At 45.5% G+C, this 19,922-nt stretch overlaps 1 protein-coding gene across 2 annotated transcripts in view; it reads left to right on the forward strand.

Annotated features, from left to right (window-relative positions):
- Positions 1–19,922, forward strand: part of DOCK1 (dedicator of cytokinesis 1) — a 569,019-nt gene that overhangs the window by 479,068 nt on the left and 70,029 nt on the right. For both annotated transcript variants that reach the window (XM_015103500.3, XM_042238527.1), the window contains exons 33-35: positions 2,389–2,537; positions 13,035–13,120; positions 13,309–13,465. In XM_015103500.3, coding sequence (XP_014958986.2) covers positions 2,389–2,537; positions 13,035–13,120; positions 13,309–13,465 — 392 coding nt within the window. The remainder of the gene's footprint in view (positions 1–2,388; positions 2,538–13,034; positions 13,121–13,308; positions 13,466–19,922) is intronic.

Below are 19,922 nucleotides of genomic sequence, written 5' to 3' on the forward strand. Positions count from 1 at the left end.
GCTAAATTATTTATTGTATCCATTCCATTTCCAGATTATGTAAAAATATTAGTAATATTGATTAACTCTGGGTAAATTACAAGTCTTAATAACATAATGTTGCAAATAATTCATTCAAGAATTTAACTCTTATGCATTCTTCTATTATATGTTGGAAAGAAATGATATAAATTCTAATGGAGTGAAATAAAAATAAATCAGAAATTCTGAAATTAAAGATAAGAAGGCAGGAATTTAAAAGACCTCTTACTGGATAACCCTGCCTCTAAATTTAATTATGTCATCTCATATGAGGCGAACACCTCCGTTTTTTAGAAATGAGGTTTCCAGTATATTCTTTCCAGACATGGGTAAGGAGGAAGGGGGTCTCCCAGCTCCTTCCCTCTGCTGGCCTCTTATCACTGCAGGTTCTCTGGAAGCTCACCCTCGTCACTCCCAGCCCTCAGGAATTTAGGTCTAGCAAGGTTTAGGAGCCACTGCCCGGGGGAAGGAAAATTGGCAGCAAAAATGAAAAAAAAAAAACCCTGAGATTTTTGAGTTAGCAGTCGAAAGCAGAGGCCTCAAAAGGTATGATACCAGCATTTCCAAGAAAGTAGTTGAAATAGAAAAGAAAAATAAACAGGTTTGGAACCTGAAAGAAGCCAGTTTCTACTTTCTGAGGGACACATTTAGAAGCGTGTTACTGCAGTAATGCTAGAGAAAATGACAGGCCCTTGTCCGCTCATCTGTGTTTGTTTGTCTGTGCAGCCAAGTCTTAGTTCCCAGACCAGGGATTGAACCCAGGACCACAGCAGTGCAAGCCATTGTAACCACTGGACCGCTAGGGAGCTCCCAGCCCCTGGGTAATTGTTAGAGCAGACAGATGCGGGAACGCTATGGGCAGCCAGCACTCTTTCTTTTACGGAGGGTCGGCGAGTGTCACTCCCCTGGAAAGGTGCCGTGACAAGCAGGCAGGGAATGGGGGGCACGGCCGAGGCTTCAGAATCCCAGACCCGGCTTCCCATCCTGCCCTGCTGTTTCCAGTGGACAGCATGCTGGTTTAGGGAAGCCTGCAGACTCTTTGTCTGTGAAACAGAGTTCAGAATGGCCGCCACCCTGGGAGAGGGTGGTGCTAATGAGGTGGGAATGAAGGAGAAATCTTTGTACCTTCTGCTCAGTTTTGCTATCAAATATAAAGTTTATTAAAATTTTTTTAAGGCTCAGTTTTTAAAATTGAGGGAGGCGTGGTCGTCATCTCACAAAATGATGTTGAGAATCAGTGAGGCTCTTTCCATGAGGCTTGTCTTGTAGTCGTACTTAGTAAATGTCAGCTAATACTGTAATATTCATTATTAGTGATGGGGCAATCGTGTTTGAGAAGGTTTCTCAAAAGTTCTTTTTAAGCAAATACTATTGCCCTGTGAATCATAATGAATATTATAATCTGATACTTAAAAAAATTATATCTGGACAAGATAGGTGATTTATAAGATAAAGGAGTTATTTAAATAAGCATTTTTGGGGACTTCCCTTGCAGTCCAGTGGTTAAGAATCCACCTTCGAATGCAGGGGACACAAGTTTGATCCCTGATCAGGAAACCAAGATCCCACATGCCATGGGGCAGTTAAGCCTGCATGCTCAACTACTGAACCTGGGCGCCGCAGCGGCAGTGAAAGATCCCTCATGACGTGGTGAAGACCCCACCTGCCTCCGCGAAGGCCCGACAGAGCCAAAGAAATAAATATTAAATAAACAAGCATTTTTCAATCACATCTCTAGTCAAAAAAAACCAAAGTCCTTTCTGTTTTCACAGCTTCATATTCTGAGGTCTGGCATTGCTTTCTTTGATTGCAGTCATTCAGAAGGTTACAGAAATCACTCAACATTATTTACAGAGGTTCCAAATAGTAAACTGGTTTTCAAATGATGTTGCAGACACAGAGGGCCCAAGAGACCATCTACCCTATCTGCCTTCACTTTATCAACTCTGTTCATTATCTACAAAGTGAGATGCACAGTGTCCCATCTCCCAGCCCTGCTCTTTCCAAATCTGGGTACCTACTGGCAGCTCACGCCTCTTATGTGTGTGATGTAACTGTCTATTTGTGAAATGGCTTTTATTGTCTATGACAGACAAACCATGACTACAGGCCTTGTACTCGATGGATTTTTTTAATGGCTTTACTTTAATTTGCAGTACTGTCCACTTCTTATACTACAGGCTGGACACATTCAAAATTGTTGCCTGTGGATGAGAAATGGATATATATTCTCCAGATCCTATCCTTCAAAATTTCAGTGATCTGTGTAGTTTTGTTTTGTCCACTGAAGCCCATTTCAGAGTCCTTTTTAAAAAAAACAAAAAACAAAAAACAAAAATTGTTGAATAATGCATTTCTTTATTCAAGGTCAACACAAGATCAAGTTCATTCCAGAGATGGTTGGTCCCATATTGGAAATGACGCTGATTCCAGAGACAGAGCTTCGCAAAGCCACCATCCCCATCTTCTTCGACATGATGCAGTGTGAATTCCACTCCACCCGAAGCTTCCAGATGGTAAGGACGTGGGGGTGCGGTAAGTGGCCTGGACACAAGCCACTTTCTCAAGGTGCTCTGGTGTGTCCTCTTGAGGACTCATAGATAGTTCTGTAGTTACATGTGGCGAATATGGAAAACACTTCCCTACATCCTAAGAGAGAAGAGTCCTAGGTTTTCCTTGTGGAGGAAGCCTGTCGTTCTTAAGGAGGACTGCTCTCAGCTTTATGGAGCATTGCTCTTTGTTTTTAGCTTTCAGTTACTTTTTTCTGGATTTACTTACACATTAAAACTGGGTAAAATTCGTTCACTCTCCTTCACAGGTGCAGTGGAAGGTTTGATCAGACCTGACTGTTAATTTCTGACTGGCGGCTTCATGCTGAGTTACCTTATTTTTAAGTCTAAAGTCTTTGCCTTTCTTCTTCTAAGTGTGTGCCTTGATGTTTTTGCCTGTGCAGTGAGACAGATGAAATTCATGAAGGTATATGTAGGGGCTTTCCTGGTGGTCCAGACTTCCTGCCTCCACTGCAGCAGCTACAGGCTCCATCCCTGTCAAACTCAGAGCCGCATGCCCAAGGCCATGAATTTTCGGTCAAGGATCCTTGACCATTTGTTCACTTATATTATCTTCTGTTTGTACCTTCATAGACAGGTGATAAGACACCCTGAAAGTAAAATCAGGGGGAAAAAAAACTAGTGGAAAAAAAAAAAATCTCTTTGCTAAAGTAATCTGGTCTTGTGAATTGGGAAATGATCACTTTCCTTTTCCATTGGAACAGCTCAGATTTTCTACTGACCTATCTCAGCCTCCCTGCGGGGGACGGCATGTGGATGACCCCGGGCATGTCATCCTTCCCAAATCTGCTGCTTCCCCAGGGCCCTCGTTCCTGCCGGGCTCCTTGTCATCCGGTTCACGGGTCCCGTTCCACCGGCCCGGCCTTGGCTTGCTCTCTTGGCCTCGCTGGTGGGTTGCCGTGGTTTGTGCTTCTTCCTCTGTCTCAGCCGCAGGGTCCATCTGCTCCCTTCGCCCCCCATTCCAGCCTCTCCTGGACCACAGCATCTGTCTCTCCACTCGCCGTATCTTTTCAGACTCCTCTCTGTCCTCGGTTCAGCTCTCGTCCTCCAGCGGCCCCTCTCCTGAAGCACAGGGTGTGCCCTCTTTTCCTTGTCGGTGACGTTGGGGAATGTGTGTAGCTGACGTGCGCACAGGGGCACGCCTTGACCCTGCTCCCCTGCTCCCCTCCCCCTCCCCATCCAGGGAGTTTCTAGGACAGGCCTGGCCGACTGCTGTCTAATCTGCCACCAATTCAATTATCTAACCTTATTAGTCACATCAACAAGGCTTAAATTGGCTCTGCGTTCATAGCAGATGTGCAAACCAAATGGAGTGAGGGGAAGGCATGAAGGTTTTTCATTTTTACAAAACTTTACTGTTTTGAACATATGACAGAGCCTCTTTTTTGAGAGGTTGCTGTAGCTTTCAGGATGGGGCTGTTGAGACCCTCCTGTGAACTGTGCCCCGCGAGCAGTTGTTTCACACTCTCACAGGTGCAGTGGAGTGACCTGCTGCATTCAGACGACACACCTGCCGTTTCACTGAAGTTTAAACCGACTCACACCATCACTGGAATTTCAGAAGCATGTCTTACGCATTGGGTTTTTTAAAAAGTTCCCCAGGGCTGTTGCTCCTAGGGTCTCCAGTGGCAGTGGAGGGTATTTCATTAGAATGTTCTAATACGTACAGTTCTCCAAGAGTCTGCTTCTTCCTTGTCTCCATTTCTGCAAGAAGGAGCATGAATCTTCTTTCAAAATAAGTGTCCCCTTTTCTGTGTCCTGGATGTTGCTTATCCCCAATGTTCGTGCACTGGGGGGTCTGGCGTGGAGTTGGGAAAGGATGGCATGGAGGTGGGATAGTGTGGCCTGCAGTTATGGCTTCACATGCCCTCCTGGTAGCCTGGGACCCTATTTCGATGGCTGCAGGCAATTCCTGACCTCGATACTGTTGGCTCTGGGCAGGTCCTAACAGGTACACGTGATCTGATCCGTCATGGAAGAGCTTGGCCAAGACAGGAGCATGTGAACTACGAGGCTCACATATGTACCAAGTGGCCTTGCATTCTAGAAACCCTTCCCACCTAGAAAATAGTCTGCTTCATGTCGTCAGGCAGGCTTTCCTGATGGCTCAGGGGTAAGGAATCTGCCCGCAATGCAGGACATGCGGGAGACATGGGTTTGATCCCTGGGTTAGGAAGATCCCCTGGAGGAGGGCATAGCAACCGACTTCCCAGGTGGCGCTAGTGGTAAAGAACCCGCCTGCCAGTGCAGGAGACGTGAGAGACACAGGTTCAGTCCCTGGGCTAGGAAGATACCCTGAAGGAGGAAATGGCAGCCCACTCCAGTATTCATGCCTGGAGAATCCCATGGACAGAGGAGCTTGGCAGGCTACAGTCTGTGGGGTTGCAAAGATGAACCTTAACTAACCTCTCCCCTATCTCGCTGAGAAAGTGGGAAAGTGAAAGTGTTAGTCGCTCAGTTGTGTCCAACTCTTTGGGACCCCATGGACTGTAGCCCACCAGACTCCTCTGTCCATGGGATTCTCCAGGCAAAAATTCAGGAGTGGGTTGCCATTCCTTTCTCCAGGGGATCTTCCCAACCCAGGGACTGAACCCAGGTCTCTCACATTGCAGGCGGATTCTTTACTGTCTGAGCCACCAGACCCTGCCCCCCACATGAGTACATCCTGAGCGTCAGCCTCACTAGATTTTGATTCAGAAGAAAAGCATACCTTTTAAATTCTCCCTTGGCACCTTTTTTTTTTTCTTTTTTTTTTTTTGAAGAATTCCATTCTTTCTATCTTTGGAAAATACAGAACTAATAGCTAAGAATCGTAGCAAATGGCCATGTGGGCTCTCAACCTTTAATAAAAATGAGATGGAAAAGACTCCACAGAAAAATAGTGTTTTCGGTCACAGCTATTTTCTGTTCTCTTCCTGAGGGTCAGCAAAATGCTCCAAGACTTTCAGAACTTCCTATTTAGTTGTAAAAAATTATAACATGAGTAATCTTTGTGTCCTAAATGTTGCAAATTCCTGTTTGAATAATCTCTTCTTGCTGCCCAGGCTGGTTACCTTAAGCAAATAATTGAATAACCCAAGTGGGTGTTGGCAGCTTCTGCCTGTTGGTGGCAAAGCCAATGTAGTTTGCACTGTAATATGAATATGTTCGGTGGTGATTTTTTATTTCTTCTTCAGTTCATTGGGATTTTGTTGATTGCTTTGTTCTTGCTTTCATTTAAAAAATAATACTTGATTCTGTTGTTTTGGATGCTTAGAGGGGAAATATGGCCCCCAAATTAGGCTTTCATTTCACTGAACCCCAAACTCAAAAGTGGTCCAAGAGGTCATGGACACTGACGCCCTGGACCCTGAGAGTTCTGACGACACTGAATCGTGTTAATATTATAAAAGCTGTCCAGCAAAGAGATGCCTGAGTGTGTGCATACTAAGTCGCTTTGGTCATATCTGACTCTTTGTGACCCCTGGACTGTAGCCCACCAGGCTTTTCTCTCCATTGGATTCCCCAGGTGAGAATATTGGCTGGTACTGCTGATAAGTCATGTCAGTTGTGTCTGACCCTGTGCAACCCCATAGATGGCAGCCCACCAGGCTCCTCTGTCCCTGGGATTCTCCAGGCAAGAATACTGGAGGGGGTTACTATTTCCTACTCCAGGGGATCTTCCCGACCCAGGGATCGAACCCACATCTCTTACATCTCCTGCATTGGCAGGCAGGTTCTTACCACTAGCACCACCTGGGAAGCCCAAAGATCTGCCTGCTGCTGCTGCTGCTAAGTCACTCCAGTCGTGTCTGACTCTGTGCAGCCCCATAGATGGCAGCCCACCAGGCTCCCCCGTCCCTGGGATTCTCCAGGCAAGTACACTGGAGTAGGTTGCCATTTCCTTCTCCAATGCATGAAAGTGGAAAGTGAAAAGTTAAAGTGGAGTTGCTCAGTCATGTCCAACTCTTTGCGACCCCATGGACTGCAGCCCACCAGGCTCCTCCACCCATGGGATTTTCCAGGCAAGAGTACTGGAGTGGGGTGCCATTGCCTTCTCCGAAAGATCTGCCTAGACACCCATAATCCCCTTTAACCCACAGGACTTAAGTGCAGGCTTGCTCCTGGGTTTCACTGTCAATGGAGACAGCCCCGAAGGCAGTCCCTGGTCTGTGCTGTGGAGCAGAGGGGCACAGCTGCACCTGTCCGAGGTGTCGCCAGGTGTGGCCACGCCGCAGACAGTCCCCTACCAGGCTGCTGCAGGTCTTAGGCTTGACTATAGGTTCCTGGGTATTTCACAGAAGCTTCAAGGTCACTGAGCTGCCTGCTTGTTAAACCTAGAGGGATGTGGGGACTTTATTGACAGGACGTGGGCTATGGAGTGCCAGAGACTAATTAAGTGTGTAATTAAGTTTACAGAACAGTTAGGCCAGGGGAATGCAATAAACCTCAAAACAGTGGTGTGTCTGAGCACGAGGATTGAAGGCTGAGTGACAGATTTGGGGAGCGTCAGTTAGTTTTCAGGTGTCAACCTATAAGCACGGAGCCCCAAGGGTGTGGGAGACCAGGGCACTCTCTGCTAAGCCTGTGCCTTCCGCCTGGCCATGTGATCCATAGACAGTTAACTGACTTTCACCCACCCTACCCCAGCCTTCTAGTGATGCTAAAGAGAAGGGTAGGGTTCTGCAATGCTGTTGGCTTAGACAGTTCCATCTGGGGCCACAGAACGAAAGAGAATCTAATTCTGGAGCCTCTAATGCCAGGGGATGGTCTAAAACCTTGGTCATACCTCCAGGATTGCTGGGGTCCAGTCCCCGCAGGATCCAGGGGAACCTGAAGGAAAAACGGCGTCGGCGGATGATTTAGAGAGAGATAAGGAGAGAATATGGTAGGTAAGAAGATAGAGGAGAGAAAGAGGCTGATATTCCTTGGTTTACATAGAAAGCCAATAAAACTTCGAAGAAGTTCGCCCTGTTCACAGAGGCCATAGGTGCCTTCTCGGTCTCCCGAGGGAGTGAAAACGCAGAACGTCTTCTCGTTCAGGTCTTAGAAACCTGGGCAGATAAGTGAACGCAGGGAGCCTCTATGCTCCAAGGGATCAGCCTGAAGAAAAAGGTAAGAGAGAAAAAAAGAGAAAAAAGAAAAACAGGGGGTGACCAAGCTTTTTCAAGCGAGGCCCAAAAGCTTTATTTTTAAAAGGTACTTTTATACCTTGTCTTACACATAGAGGGAAATAAAAGATGCAAAGTCATACAGAGTCAGCCCAAACATTACATCTGTTTTGTCTTTATCGAAACCAGGATTTTTCTGCAAACCTTTCCCATAAGCAATATTGTGTACATTATCTTCTGGCCTTGGAGGCCTGTGAACATTTTATGACCCTCTTTTGATAAAGGCTTCTCAACCAGAAAACTTATTTTCCCTTGAAATGTTTTTTCTTATATTTCTAATCTACGTCAGCCTCAAAAAGTATTAAACAAGTTACATTTCTCATGGAGCAAAGGTGCAGTGAGTTACAAGAAAGAACCAATTAGCTCAAAAGTCTGATGTGGTTAATTTCAAGGCTGCACTTGTTTTTCTTACTTTCCAACTATGTTAACTAATGCATTCCCAGGTGCACAGTGGATAAGAGATATGGGAACTTAGCAACAAGCATTGGCCCAATAATGAAATCCTACGTTAGCACTACTCTAATAACTTTTAACTCTCTGAAAGGCTCTATGTTTTAGGCTTTCCATGCCTCTCACAGTTGGGAGGCTATAAATAATCATGCGTAGCTGCAACAGTCTGGATATACCTGCCAAGCAAGCTAGAATGCTAACAGAGGGATTTTGATTGGAAATGATTCCTCTCATGTCCAGGAGACTTATGAGCTATAGCCCTAAGTTAATTTTCTCCAGAGAAATGTGGTCAGGAATAGCCCCCTGTTAATGTCAGAGGAGTTGGTGAAAGTTATGAAATAGTAATACAGACAGATTCTGGTTTTGGTGTAGATGCTCGAGAAAGCATAGGGAGCCCGTTGAGTCCTGAAGCCTTGCTTAACAGTTCTCTTCCACATGACCTTGTCATGGGTGGGATCTCCCGTGGTGGCTCCCGGCACAGGATCTTGTGAGATGCTTTGCTGTAAGAAACACAAATTAGAACAAAGTGCAGCCAGCCAGGCAGGCCCAGGAGATATTGTGGGTTTGGTTCCAGACCACCATGATGAAGGGAAATCTCAACAAAGCGAATCACATGAATTTTTTGGTTTCCTAGTTCATATAAAAGTTGTGTTTGCACTATACAGCAGTCTCTTAAATGTGCAGTGGCATTATATCTAAAAAAGCAATGATCATACCTTAATTAAAAACAATTTATTGCTAAAAAAGTAAAAAAATATTTTATTGCTAAAAATTGCTAACCATCATCTGAGCCTTCTGTGAGCCTTAAAAGCTGGTGGAGGGTTTGGAATATTGCAAGAATTACCAAAATGTGACACAGAGACGTGAGCAAATGCCGTTCGATCCATGGCACGGAGAGACACGCTCAAGGCACAAATCTTCAGTCAGTGAAAATGCAGTATCTGCGAAGTGCAGTGAAGCAGCATGCAGTGAGAAGCTGCTTGCCTGCACTCAGGTTTTCTTGAAGGGTCGAAGAACATTTTGCTAATGTGCTTCGCTTCCCGCAGTCCTGGAGCTCACCTTTCTCTCAGCTATTGACCCATGTGGTGAGTTACCGATTCCAACCTTCCATCCTGGTCCTGCTCCCTGCTTTGCTCTGACCTAACCCCAGATCTCTTCTATAAACGTGTCCCTGGATACCTGGAGAATGCAAGCCTGGTTTTCCACATTTATAAATGCAGTATAACAAGAATGGTAAGTCTAACCCCCAACAGCGATGATGCATTCCAAACCAAGGAGAACTGGCTTTTAGATTATCCTGTACTGAGACCTTTCATTCCATGACCTCTCAAGTTAGAGCCGATAACTCACGGTTCATGTTGGCACTGAGTGGTGAAAGCAGTGGTTCTTTCCAAGTTAATTGAGTTGATGTCAATATCATACATTACTCCGCCAAGCATAGCTCCCTTCAGCCTCCCCTGTGTTCAACTCAACAGCAACCTTCTGAAAAGCCTGTGTTTCTATGTGGCCTCTTATGTTTCATATTCTCCTAGGGCCACTGGTATCGGGTGCTTAGAGATGCTCTGTTCAATATTTTAAGTTGGACACCCCGTGGATATTTCTGTGGCGATATTAGTGTTTCAGAAAAGAGGGGATAATATAATGATTTTACTTATCACATGAGTGAGCCTCTGTTACCTTCCGAGCAACACAGTAAACCCTTGCTAATTTTATCCCAAGCATAGAGAATCCTGTTTCAAATTACCAGACAGCATGCCTTTACAAATAAGATAATAAACATGATTTTTAGAAAACCAGCCCTGCTCTTTCAGCAAATGTACTTTCTCCAGTTTATTTGGACAGGATCATTTAATCCTGATTATGGTAACAGTTCACAGCACAGGAGTGACCTGATGCTAGTATATTCGGTGAACATTGATGAAGGCCCTGGAATTTGAGGCTAAGCTGCATGTCTGTGGAATTGAATCCTCACTGATAAACGGAACAGGGTCGCCAGGTGTTTGTGCAAATTACAGAGTTTAGACTTGAGGTTAGTGAAATTAGAATCAGCTGTGTTCTTCTGATTTACTTATCATTCATCCACTCTTTTTAGAAAACATTAAATTCATCAGTCGAAATTTGATAAGCAGCCTACTTAGGGAGCTGGCTTCCTTTATTGCCCTTGTTTTGTGACAGCGAGGTTTGTGGAGAAGCAGAGAAAACATGCCATTTCCAGAAAGTAGACTCTAAATTCAAATACCTTCTGATTAACTTAGTGATGAACAATTTGAAATGCCGATATGTGTTTGCCTGTGTTAGGATGAGGTATGTTTTCCTTCACTCTCTAAGCCTTCTCTGTTGTATGCTCCTTAAACATGTATGGAATTGAATTGTGTGTTTTAATTAAATTTAGAGTTGCTTTACCTCACGATGGCTTCTTCTGAAGAATCAGCACTCATCACTTAATCGTTGGCATCCCCGACATGGTGCCATCATGGAAGATGGGGCTGCCTTGAAATGCCAACTTTGGTCCAGTAGTAAGACATTTCTCTTGTGCTAGTCCCCAGAAAGAACCACCTTTTGCAGAGTATTTTTTTTGTTTTTTGTGGTTTTTTTTTTTTTTTCCTGTAAAGAGACAAGTAATAGTGGGTTGGTATCCAACGTTTGTTATTATATAGTAAAAGTCATTCTCCTGAGACCTCATGTGAACCAAAAAAATGCAACTCATTCTTTCTTCTTCAGTAGAAAGAACCATCTTTTTTTCTCTGTTCCTAAATTCTCTGAACTTCTTAAGCCCAGCAGAATCAAAGAGAGTGTTTACTGCGGGGGGAGGAGGCAATGGAGCAGATCAAGAAGAGAATTGCAGGGATTTACTGAAGTCCCAGTTTTTGTGATGTTGCTAAGTCCTTGATGTCAAGCAAGAATCAATACTTCTCTCCAGTCCTGTTTTAAGCCTTTGTTTCATCCATAGCATGATAAGATTGTGACTTCAGGCAGCATGTTCGAGGTCGTGCTTTGAGGCGGCTCCTTGGGTCTCACCAGCCCCCTTGCCTCCTGCTTCACAGGGATATCCCTGCAGGTGTCACTGCAGCGGTGGGGCCCCAGGTCCGCAGTGCGGTGGACGGTGTTGGATGGACCAGTTGCAAGCACCGCAATGAGTGTGTTCACCACTTGGCTTGTGTGGCCAAGGTTGTATCTTAGCAACCTACTGGCCCACTCCTTGGGGGCCCTATTAAGTCCTCCTCAGCTCCAATTTAACACCAACTCTATGCAGTCATTTATATGTACACAGCATGTTCATCCCATTAGAGCATCCATGCCAGGTGCCATCCTAGGGGTTGGGAATACAGCAGAGACCAATAGAGAAGAAAAGTCTTCTCATGCAGCTTAAATTCTTATGGGATCCCAGTAACAGTAGGGGACTAGTTGCCTGGAGAAGCAATGTCTGAGTGTATATATTTTCAGGGGATTCCACTAGAGATGATTGTACTAAGTGGAGTATGTCAGAGAGAGAGAGATAAATATCATAAGACATCACTGATATGTGGAAGCTAAGATATGACACGAATGAGCTTACCTACAAAACAGAAACAGGCTCACAAACCAAGAGAACCGGCTTGTGGTTGCCAAGCAGGAGGGGGATGGGGAGAGATGGATGGGAGTCTGGGGTTAGCAGATGCCAACTGGTACATGTAGAATGGATACCCAACAAGCACGGGGGACTGTGTTCCGTCTTCTCTAATAAACCATAGCGGGAGAGAAGGTGAAAAAGAAGATACACTTGTATAGCTGAGTCCCCTTGCACAGCAGAAATCCACACAGCATTGAAAATCAGCTCTACTTCAACACAGTTTTGTAAAAGGAGGGTCCCAGAAAGCCTCACACGCATGCCCTGTCTGCTTGCTTTGTGAGCCCTGAATCCAGCCCTTGTTTCCTTCGGGTTCAGTGTGGGTGCCTCATCTCTCAGGATCAAGAGCTCTCGCAGCCTCTCATTCCTATCTGTCCCACATCCATGAGTAACTGCAGGGACCCTCACCTGGCCGGAATCCCCACACGCAGGTGGCTTTGAATTGTGGCAGGGATGAGGACAGAGCCGCAAGGATTGAGTGGGGGGAGCACATCCATCATTAGTACAGGAGTTATTTCCAGCCTGATCAGCCACGGAGTCCATGGCCTCTGTGAAAACATTTTGGAGATTTCGCTCCTCCCCAGAATTTGTCCTGAAAGCAAGACACAGACAGACCATCCATCCTGAGGGTCCTTTCCCACCATAATATGCTGGGAGTCCAATCAGAAGCTTTGAGGGATTCAAAGAGAGGCCTGGGAGGGGCCTTCTTCTGCTGTCTGCTGGTCTGACTTAAAGGCATCACGTCATCCAGGATGAGCTGTGTCACTGGGATCTATCCAGGCGTGGCAGGGAAGTGGCCCTTTGCCTGTTTTCAGATTGCAGAGAACTCTGCTGCCAATCGACACCACGTCTGTTCTTTTCCAGGAACCAAGGAGCTATTTTAGTTGTTACTTGTTCATAGAGATGAAGTTTGGGACTTTTTCCTATGTTGCTCCTTGATTTTTTTTTCCCCTTACGATTTCCTTGTCTTTCTCTTTCTGGCGCTTGCTCCTCGGATCAGAAGATGCATTGAAGCTTCATCAACCAGGGAGGGAAATGAAAGATTTCCCCTGTGACGGGTTCATCAGAAACCCCCAGGGGTTCAAGAAGGGCACCTCTTAAACAGAATCAAGCTTCAAAGGTGCAGGGCAACTCTCCAACGACGATCTGTCGGCGATTTATGTATTATTGACACTCAAGTCATGAAATGAAATAGCCACTGTGCTGATTATTTACGCTTCCTCTGTTTAATTATAGTTTGAAAATGAGATCATCACCAAGCTGGATCATGAAGTGGAAGGAGGCAGAGGCGATGAGCAGTACAAAGTGTTATTTGATAAAATGTAAGTGTTGATTAACAGTGGGATTTATGTCAGAATGGAGAGAGAGAGAGACTGTAATTAGACGACAATGAACTTTGTAGCCCAGAAATAATTAAAAAGTGTTAATGATGGAAAATATTTTAAACTGCACCTCAGTCCGGTTTCTTTTTCTGAGTGTGGTTAGCAAGGTGTGTGTAACTATTTTTCAGCCTCCTGGAGCACTGCAGGAAACACAAATACCTCGCCAAAACGGGAGAGACTTTCGTAAAGCTTGTCGTGCGCCTAATGGAGAGACTTCTGGACTACAGAACCATCATGCACGATGAGAACAAAGAAAACCGCATGAGCTGCACGGTCAACGTGCTGGTGAGTGAGAGCTTGCATATCCCATCTGTCCAGGAAGCTGGGAGATGAACCAAGAATTTCAGAGCTTCGGGACAGCTGGCCACAGAGCTTTGCAGGGCAGTGTGTGGCTTCCTTCGCTCGTTTTCTCATCTGTTGCAGGGAAGGAGGAAGGGAGGACCGTTTGCAGATCTGCTCTTTAAGCATGTCTGCACAATAGGCATGTCTGTGCAACCTTCTTTGCTCTGGATGTCTGCACAGTTGTTCCCTGGTTCAGAAGATAAGAAGATGCATCTTATCTTGTAACCAGGGAGCGCCCTCACTGATTCCAGGTCCTAAGTGGGGAGTTGGGTGTGTTTTGTTTCGAACACTTACTGATGGCTGCGCTGGGTCTTTGCTGCTGGGCATGGGCTGGGCGTGGGCTTGCTCTAGTTCCAGCGTGAGGGCCTCTATTATTGCAGAGCATGGGCCCCAGGGTGGGAGGTCTTCAGTTGCTATGGCCCATGGGTTTAGTTGCCCCAGCGGCATGTGGGATCTTAGTTCCCAGACAAGGCATCCAACCTGTGTCCCCTGCATGGCAAGGTGGATTCTGAACCCCTGGACCACCAGGGAAGTCCCTCTAAGTGTGTTCGTTACTAGGAGCCTTGTAAACTCTGATGGGGGGAATGGTGGCCTCCAGGAGAGATGTCCACGTCCTGATCCTCAGAAATGTGAACGTGACCCTATTTGGGAAAAAAGGCTGCTAGCAGTTGTGGCTCAAGATCTTGAGATGAGACCAGCTGGGGTTACCCAGGTGGGGGTAAGTCCAGTGACAGGTATTCTTTAAGAGAGAGCAAAGGAGATGACAGGGACCCCAAGGAGAAGACCAGGTAAAGTGGGAGCAGAGATGCCAAGGACGCTGCCACAGCCAAGGAGCTCCTGGAGCCACCACGGCTGAAAGGGGCAGGAAGGATCTGTCTCTTGGAGGCCACGTGGCCCTGCTGACATGTGGATTTCACACTTGAGCCACCAAAACAGTGAGAGAATGCAGAGCTGTTGTGTCAACCCACCAAGATAGTGGCGATTTGTGGCACAGCCACAAGAAACCCGTGCGTGGCCACATAAAGCCTCGGGTGAACTCAACCACCCCCATCCATTGGCCTCTGGCACAGCTGCAGTCACTGGACTTGGCCGGCTTCTGAGGACACCCCGTTCCTGACACGGTCATGGTGCATCAGGCAAGGCTACAGGGTGAGGAGCTTTTAGGAAGCTTTACAACAAATTCAGCTGCTGGGAGTGGTTGACAAACCTCATGGCCCTATGGAGCCACATGACCCCATGTCTGGCTCCAGAGTTCTCTGCTTCTCTCTGCATCTTCCTTCTTTGTTTCCCCCTAAAGGAGCCAGACAAACAGATGGCTGGCCCTGGTAGCCTTTTCATCAATTTCCCCTGCCTGTCCCGACACAGGAAGGCCAGGAAACACTGCTCCTGGTTTCTTCTCTTTACTTCCCTGGATTGTTGTCATCACCGCCTGATCGTTGGACAGAGGGTAGAAGCCCTGCCCTGACTTTTCCCATTTGTATGGACTTGTGGGCCCTTCGAGCTCATGGGAGTGGACTTTTGTGCCAAGAGGAGCAGGACACATCGTTCATTCTTGAAAATCACCAGAGGGGTTTGGGCTAAAAAGTTAAGCAAAAGAGAATACTTTTTATCTTCCTTCTACTTGAGTATCAACATTGAATCTGAGCTTTGCCGTGCAGATTTGAATCTGGCCGCTGAAAGCTTGTGCAGTCTCAGCCCTCCATTCTGGGGCAGGCCAATCTGTTTTGGCCTGTGATACGCATTTTGAGAGCAAGTTTTCTTTCCCTTGAAAATCTAAATGCAGGGGACTTAGGGTTTCTGGTCCAGTATGTAAGGGAGCTTGGAAGTGGTTACCCCCGTCCTCACTACAAGAAGAAAAGCTGGCAGACTGAAAATCAACAACTCTCCTTAGAGTCATCGTCTCTGATCCACTGGGAAAATGCCTGCTCCCCGAATGGGAGAGACAGGAGGATACAGAGAATCACAGTTCCCTGGAGCAGAAACTACCGCTGGAACCACTACCTGACTCCTTTTAACCAGCACTTTCAACAGAAAATTACAAGGTGTCTCAGAGGCAAAAGACACAGTTCGAAGAATCAGAACATCAGATCTGGACTTGGACATAAGATTTTAGAATGATACTAATGGGCATTAGTATGTCATGATTAACATGTTAAGGGCACTAATAGAAAGAATAGACGTTATGGAAGACCAGTGTGTCAGGATGGCCGAGTGGACAGAGGACGAGATGGTTGGATGGCATCACCGACTCAATGGACATGAGTTTGAATAAACTCCGGGAGGTGGTGAAGGACAGGGAAGTCTGGCGTGCTGCAGTCCATGGGGTCACCAAGAGTAGGACATGACTGAGCACCTGAACAACAGCAATGGGGGAAGAATAGGTAATATAAGCAGAAAGATGGGAGCTCTCAGAAAGAATCAAAGAGAAAAATGCTAGAAATTCCAGAACACTTGGAGCATGAAGAATGCCTTTGGTCTCATCAATAGACTGGACATGGTCGAGGTAAGATCAGTGAGCTTGAAACATCTAACTGCATTTGCATGTGCAAGGGTCTTGGACCACTGTCAGAAGTACAGGCTTCCATCCTTGAGATCTGGCCCACTGGCTGTTTGCCTCTCCACCCATCTGTAGCCTGACTGTGCGCTGGGGTGGCAGTGAGCTCTCCCCCAATTAAGGCCTCAATCATTTGCTCAGAAATGAACCCAGCTCTTATCTTCCTGCCTTCTTTCCTCTGTCCAAAAGAATTTACTTTGATGATGCCCATGTGTTTAACACAAAATAGAAATCAGTATTTTTATGCAGGAGAGAAACAGACAACTTTTCAAAATCATTCCCTACACGGACATCCTTTTCTAGTGCTCCCTCTGATCTTTGAGGGGATCTGAGAGGCCCTTTTGTGTCCTGAAGGAAGAATTATTATTATGTTGATGAGGTTTCCAGCCTTGATGATTCACTACTATTAATCTTTGTTTCAAGCACAATCTTTTTGAGTGCACCAGTGATGAGCTCTGAACGGGGCCTTTTACCAGAATCAGAATCAGGGTCGGAACAGTAAGCATTTGTGAGGACACCTGAGCTCAGAGTTCCTGATGTTGTATCCCGTGCTCTTCTCTCATTCTGAGACTATCTGATATTGTTCACCTCCTTCAGCTTGAAACATCCTTGAATCATCCCATGAAGAGTCAAGTGTTCTGTTCTTAACCATTTCCTGGGGAGGATGAGATGGATTCCAACCTATCACGATTCTTTCATTTAAAATATATAATAGATCTCTGCATTTCAGAGAAACATAACTAAATTTTTACAGGTAGACACTCTGTCTCCTAATATTCACTGCTAAGATTACATTTAATCTTATAAATATATTTTTAACCTCCTGGTCCATTTTTACCTTTATCTTGGTACTTTTCTTATGAAACAGAGTTTCATAGAAGCAAATATGTCTTTCTCCGTTCAGTTCAGTCACTCAGGCATGTCCGATTTTTTGTGACCCCATGGACTGCAGCACACCAGGCTTCCCTGTCCATCACCAACTCCTGGAGCTTGCTGAAACTCATGTCCATTGAGTCAGTAATGCCATCCAGCCATCTCATCCTCTGTCGTCCCCTGCTCTTCCCACCTTCAATCTTTCCCAGCATCAGGGTCTTTTCCAATGAGTCAATTCTTCACATCAGGTGGCCAGAGTATTAGAGCTTCAACTTCAGCATCAGTCCTTCCAATTACTATTCAGGACTGATTTCCTTTAGAATTAAATGGTTTGATCTCCTTGCAGTACAAGGGACTCTCAAGAGTCTTTCTATCTTTAAATGAATACGGAGGTGTAAACATATGTTTAGAAAAATATAAAATGTACTCAACTGATTACTAAGCAAAAATTCCCTTGAAATCCTAAGGTTAACAACCAAAGAACATAAAATATATTCATCAATAAAGAAATGTAAGCCCATTGCCAAATTTCCATTAGAACCAGTGGGTATTATCCTTTTTTTATGGAGTTGATGGAACATTCTAAGTTGTGTGGGCTTATTAACATCCTTTTCTTTCTATCACTTAAAAAGATAAAATAAAAATAAGAGACAGAGGCTGTTATTCTGGCCAGTAGCCTAAGTCCTTTATTTTTTCAATTAAACTTTTTATTTTGTGTTGGAGTATAACTGATTAACAACGTTGTGACAGTTTCAGGTGGACAGCAAAGGGACTCAGCCACACACACGTATCCTTTCTCCCCCAAACTCCCCTCCCATCCAGGCTGCCTCATGACATTGGGCAGAGTCCCCGTGCTATACAGTGGGTCCTTGTTGGTTATCTCTTTTAAATATAGTAATGGGTACATGTTTATCCCAAACTCCCTACTATCCATTCCCCTTCCCCTCCCCACTGGCACCCGTAGGTTCATTCTCTAAGTCTGAGTCTGTTTCTTGGGGCTTCCCAGGTGGTGCTAGTGGTAAAGAATCCACCTGTCAATGCAGGAGATGCAAGAAATATAGGTTCGATCTCTGGGTCGGGAAGATTCCCTGGAGAAGGAAGTGGCAACTCACTCCAGCGTTCTTGCCTGGAAAAAAATCCATGGACAGAAGAACCTGGTGGGCTACAGTCCACGGAATTGAGAAGAGTTGGACACGACTGACTGAGCACAATATAAATGGACAGACTTCTGCAAGCAAGTCTGTATAGATAGTGGATCACAGTTCCCACTGGACAAAATGTGTATTTGTAATGACGTAGAATTTCATCGTCACCTTATAGTCACGCAATTTTCAGTTACTGGTAGATGATTTTCTTGTATGTCCCCTGGCTCATCTACGCAATTATATCTGCACCAGAGAGTAGTAGGATCATTCTTAATTTACAAATGTAAGTCAGGTACTTTCTGGCCCCTTTATATTAATTAAGGTGTTTCCAACTAGAAATCTGAAAATCTTATCAATAGTATGTGTCCTAGTTATGAAGGAGTACAAAACTGAAATACAGTGAAATATATGTGCTCTGAAAGATTAATGCATAGCGCTAGATTGGAGCTGGGGGCCTGGTGCCAGTGGAGTTGCTTGGAGAAACACAGCTGGCAGCGCTGGGGTAGAGAGAGGACCATGGGGGTGGGGGGGCCCAGAAGTGGGGCCCCTGCTGAGCAGTGTGAACTTTTATACATGGAACTCAAAAGTTTTATATAGAAATTGGAATTTGAGATGAACATCCGTCAGGTCTAGGGAGGTTTTGAAGTCCTAGGCAGGGAACAGAACTCAGCGCAGGCAGGAAATAAAGACATTTCCATATCTCAGAGAGGAATGAAAGTCGCATGATATCCCTGTTGTGAAATTGTAGAGGAGAATGATCAAAAGCTTTGGAAAGGATTAAAAATAGGAGGGCAAAAGAGAGTGGTGTGAAATCGTAGCTTGTAAACACTGGCGAGTCAGAGCTGGAAGTGAACAGCTCATCCTTGGCCTTTGATGTAGCTTGCCTTTGTTACGTGGCTCCGAGTTGTCAGCCAAAAATATCCTCATTACCCAGAACCAGGGGACACTCACAGCTGAGAGGCTGCAAAACGTGAAAGTTTTGGTGCGTCTATCTAAATGCGCCACCTCTTACTCTCTGCATGTATTTAGCATTTCTTTTCAGACAGATCGATTGTGGAAGCAATGTCTTTTTTTGGCTAATGAAATAAAACAGGCTATTTCATCTTCCTGGATAATTGCATGCATTTATGATAGTGATATTCGCTAGTTATCTCAGGCCCCCATTCGAGAGTGCTCACTTTGTTTGCAGGTGCCAAGTTTCACACTGAAAGTGGCAGTGGTGTTTCCATAGCTTAGACCTTGTTAGATGACTGTTCTGTACCTTTCTGGTGCCTTATGTACAATAAACATTTTGAAATAAAGAAATGTAACTGTAATAGCCGTGTTTATGCTCATCTGAAAATAGTCTGCAATATGTAGAATTAGGGCTTTCCTGGTGGCCCAATGGGTAAAGAATCCGCCTCCAATGCAGGAATCTCAGGAGATGCAGGTCCAGTCCCTGGGTGGGGTCGATCCCCTGGAGGAGCACATGATGACCTACTCCAGTATTCTTGCCTGGAAAATACCCTGGATAGAGGAGCCTGGCGGGCTACCATCCATACGGTGGCAAAGAATTGGACGTGACCGAGCACACGTAGAATTAGCCCATTGTTGCTGATGGGCTAACCAGCCTTCCTGTCCATCAGTGCTGTACACAAGGTGCTTTATTAAGCAGTGACCGGTTTTCTCACTGTGCTTTGGAAGGCCTGTCTAGAACAGCACTTTCCAATAGAAATTTCCTGATGATGGAGATGCGCTTCTGTCCACTCACTATGCTACGCAGTGGCCCTGGCGCCACATGGCTGCTGGGCCCTCAGAGTGCGTGGCAAGTGCAGTTGAGGAAGTGAAT

Source organism: Ovis aries, chromosome 22 (genome assembly GCF_016772045.2).
Source record: "Ovis aries strain OAR_USU_Benz2616 breed Rambouillet chromosome 22, ARS-UI_Ramb_v3.0, whole genome shotgun sequence".
Taxonomy (NCBI): domain Eukaryota; kingdom Metazoa; phylum Chordata; class Mammalia; order Artiodactyla; family Bovidae; genus Ovis; species Ovis aries.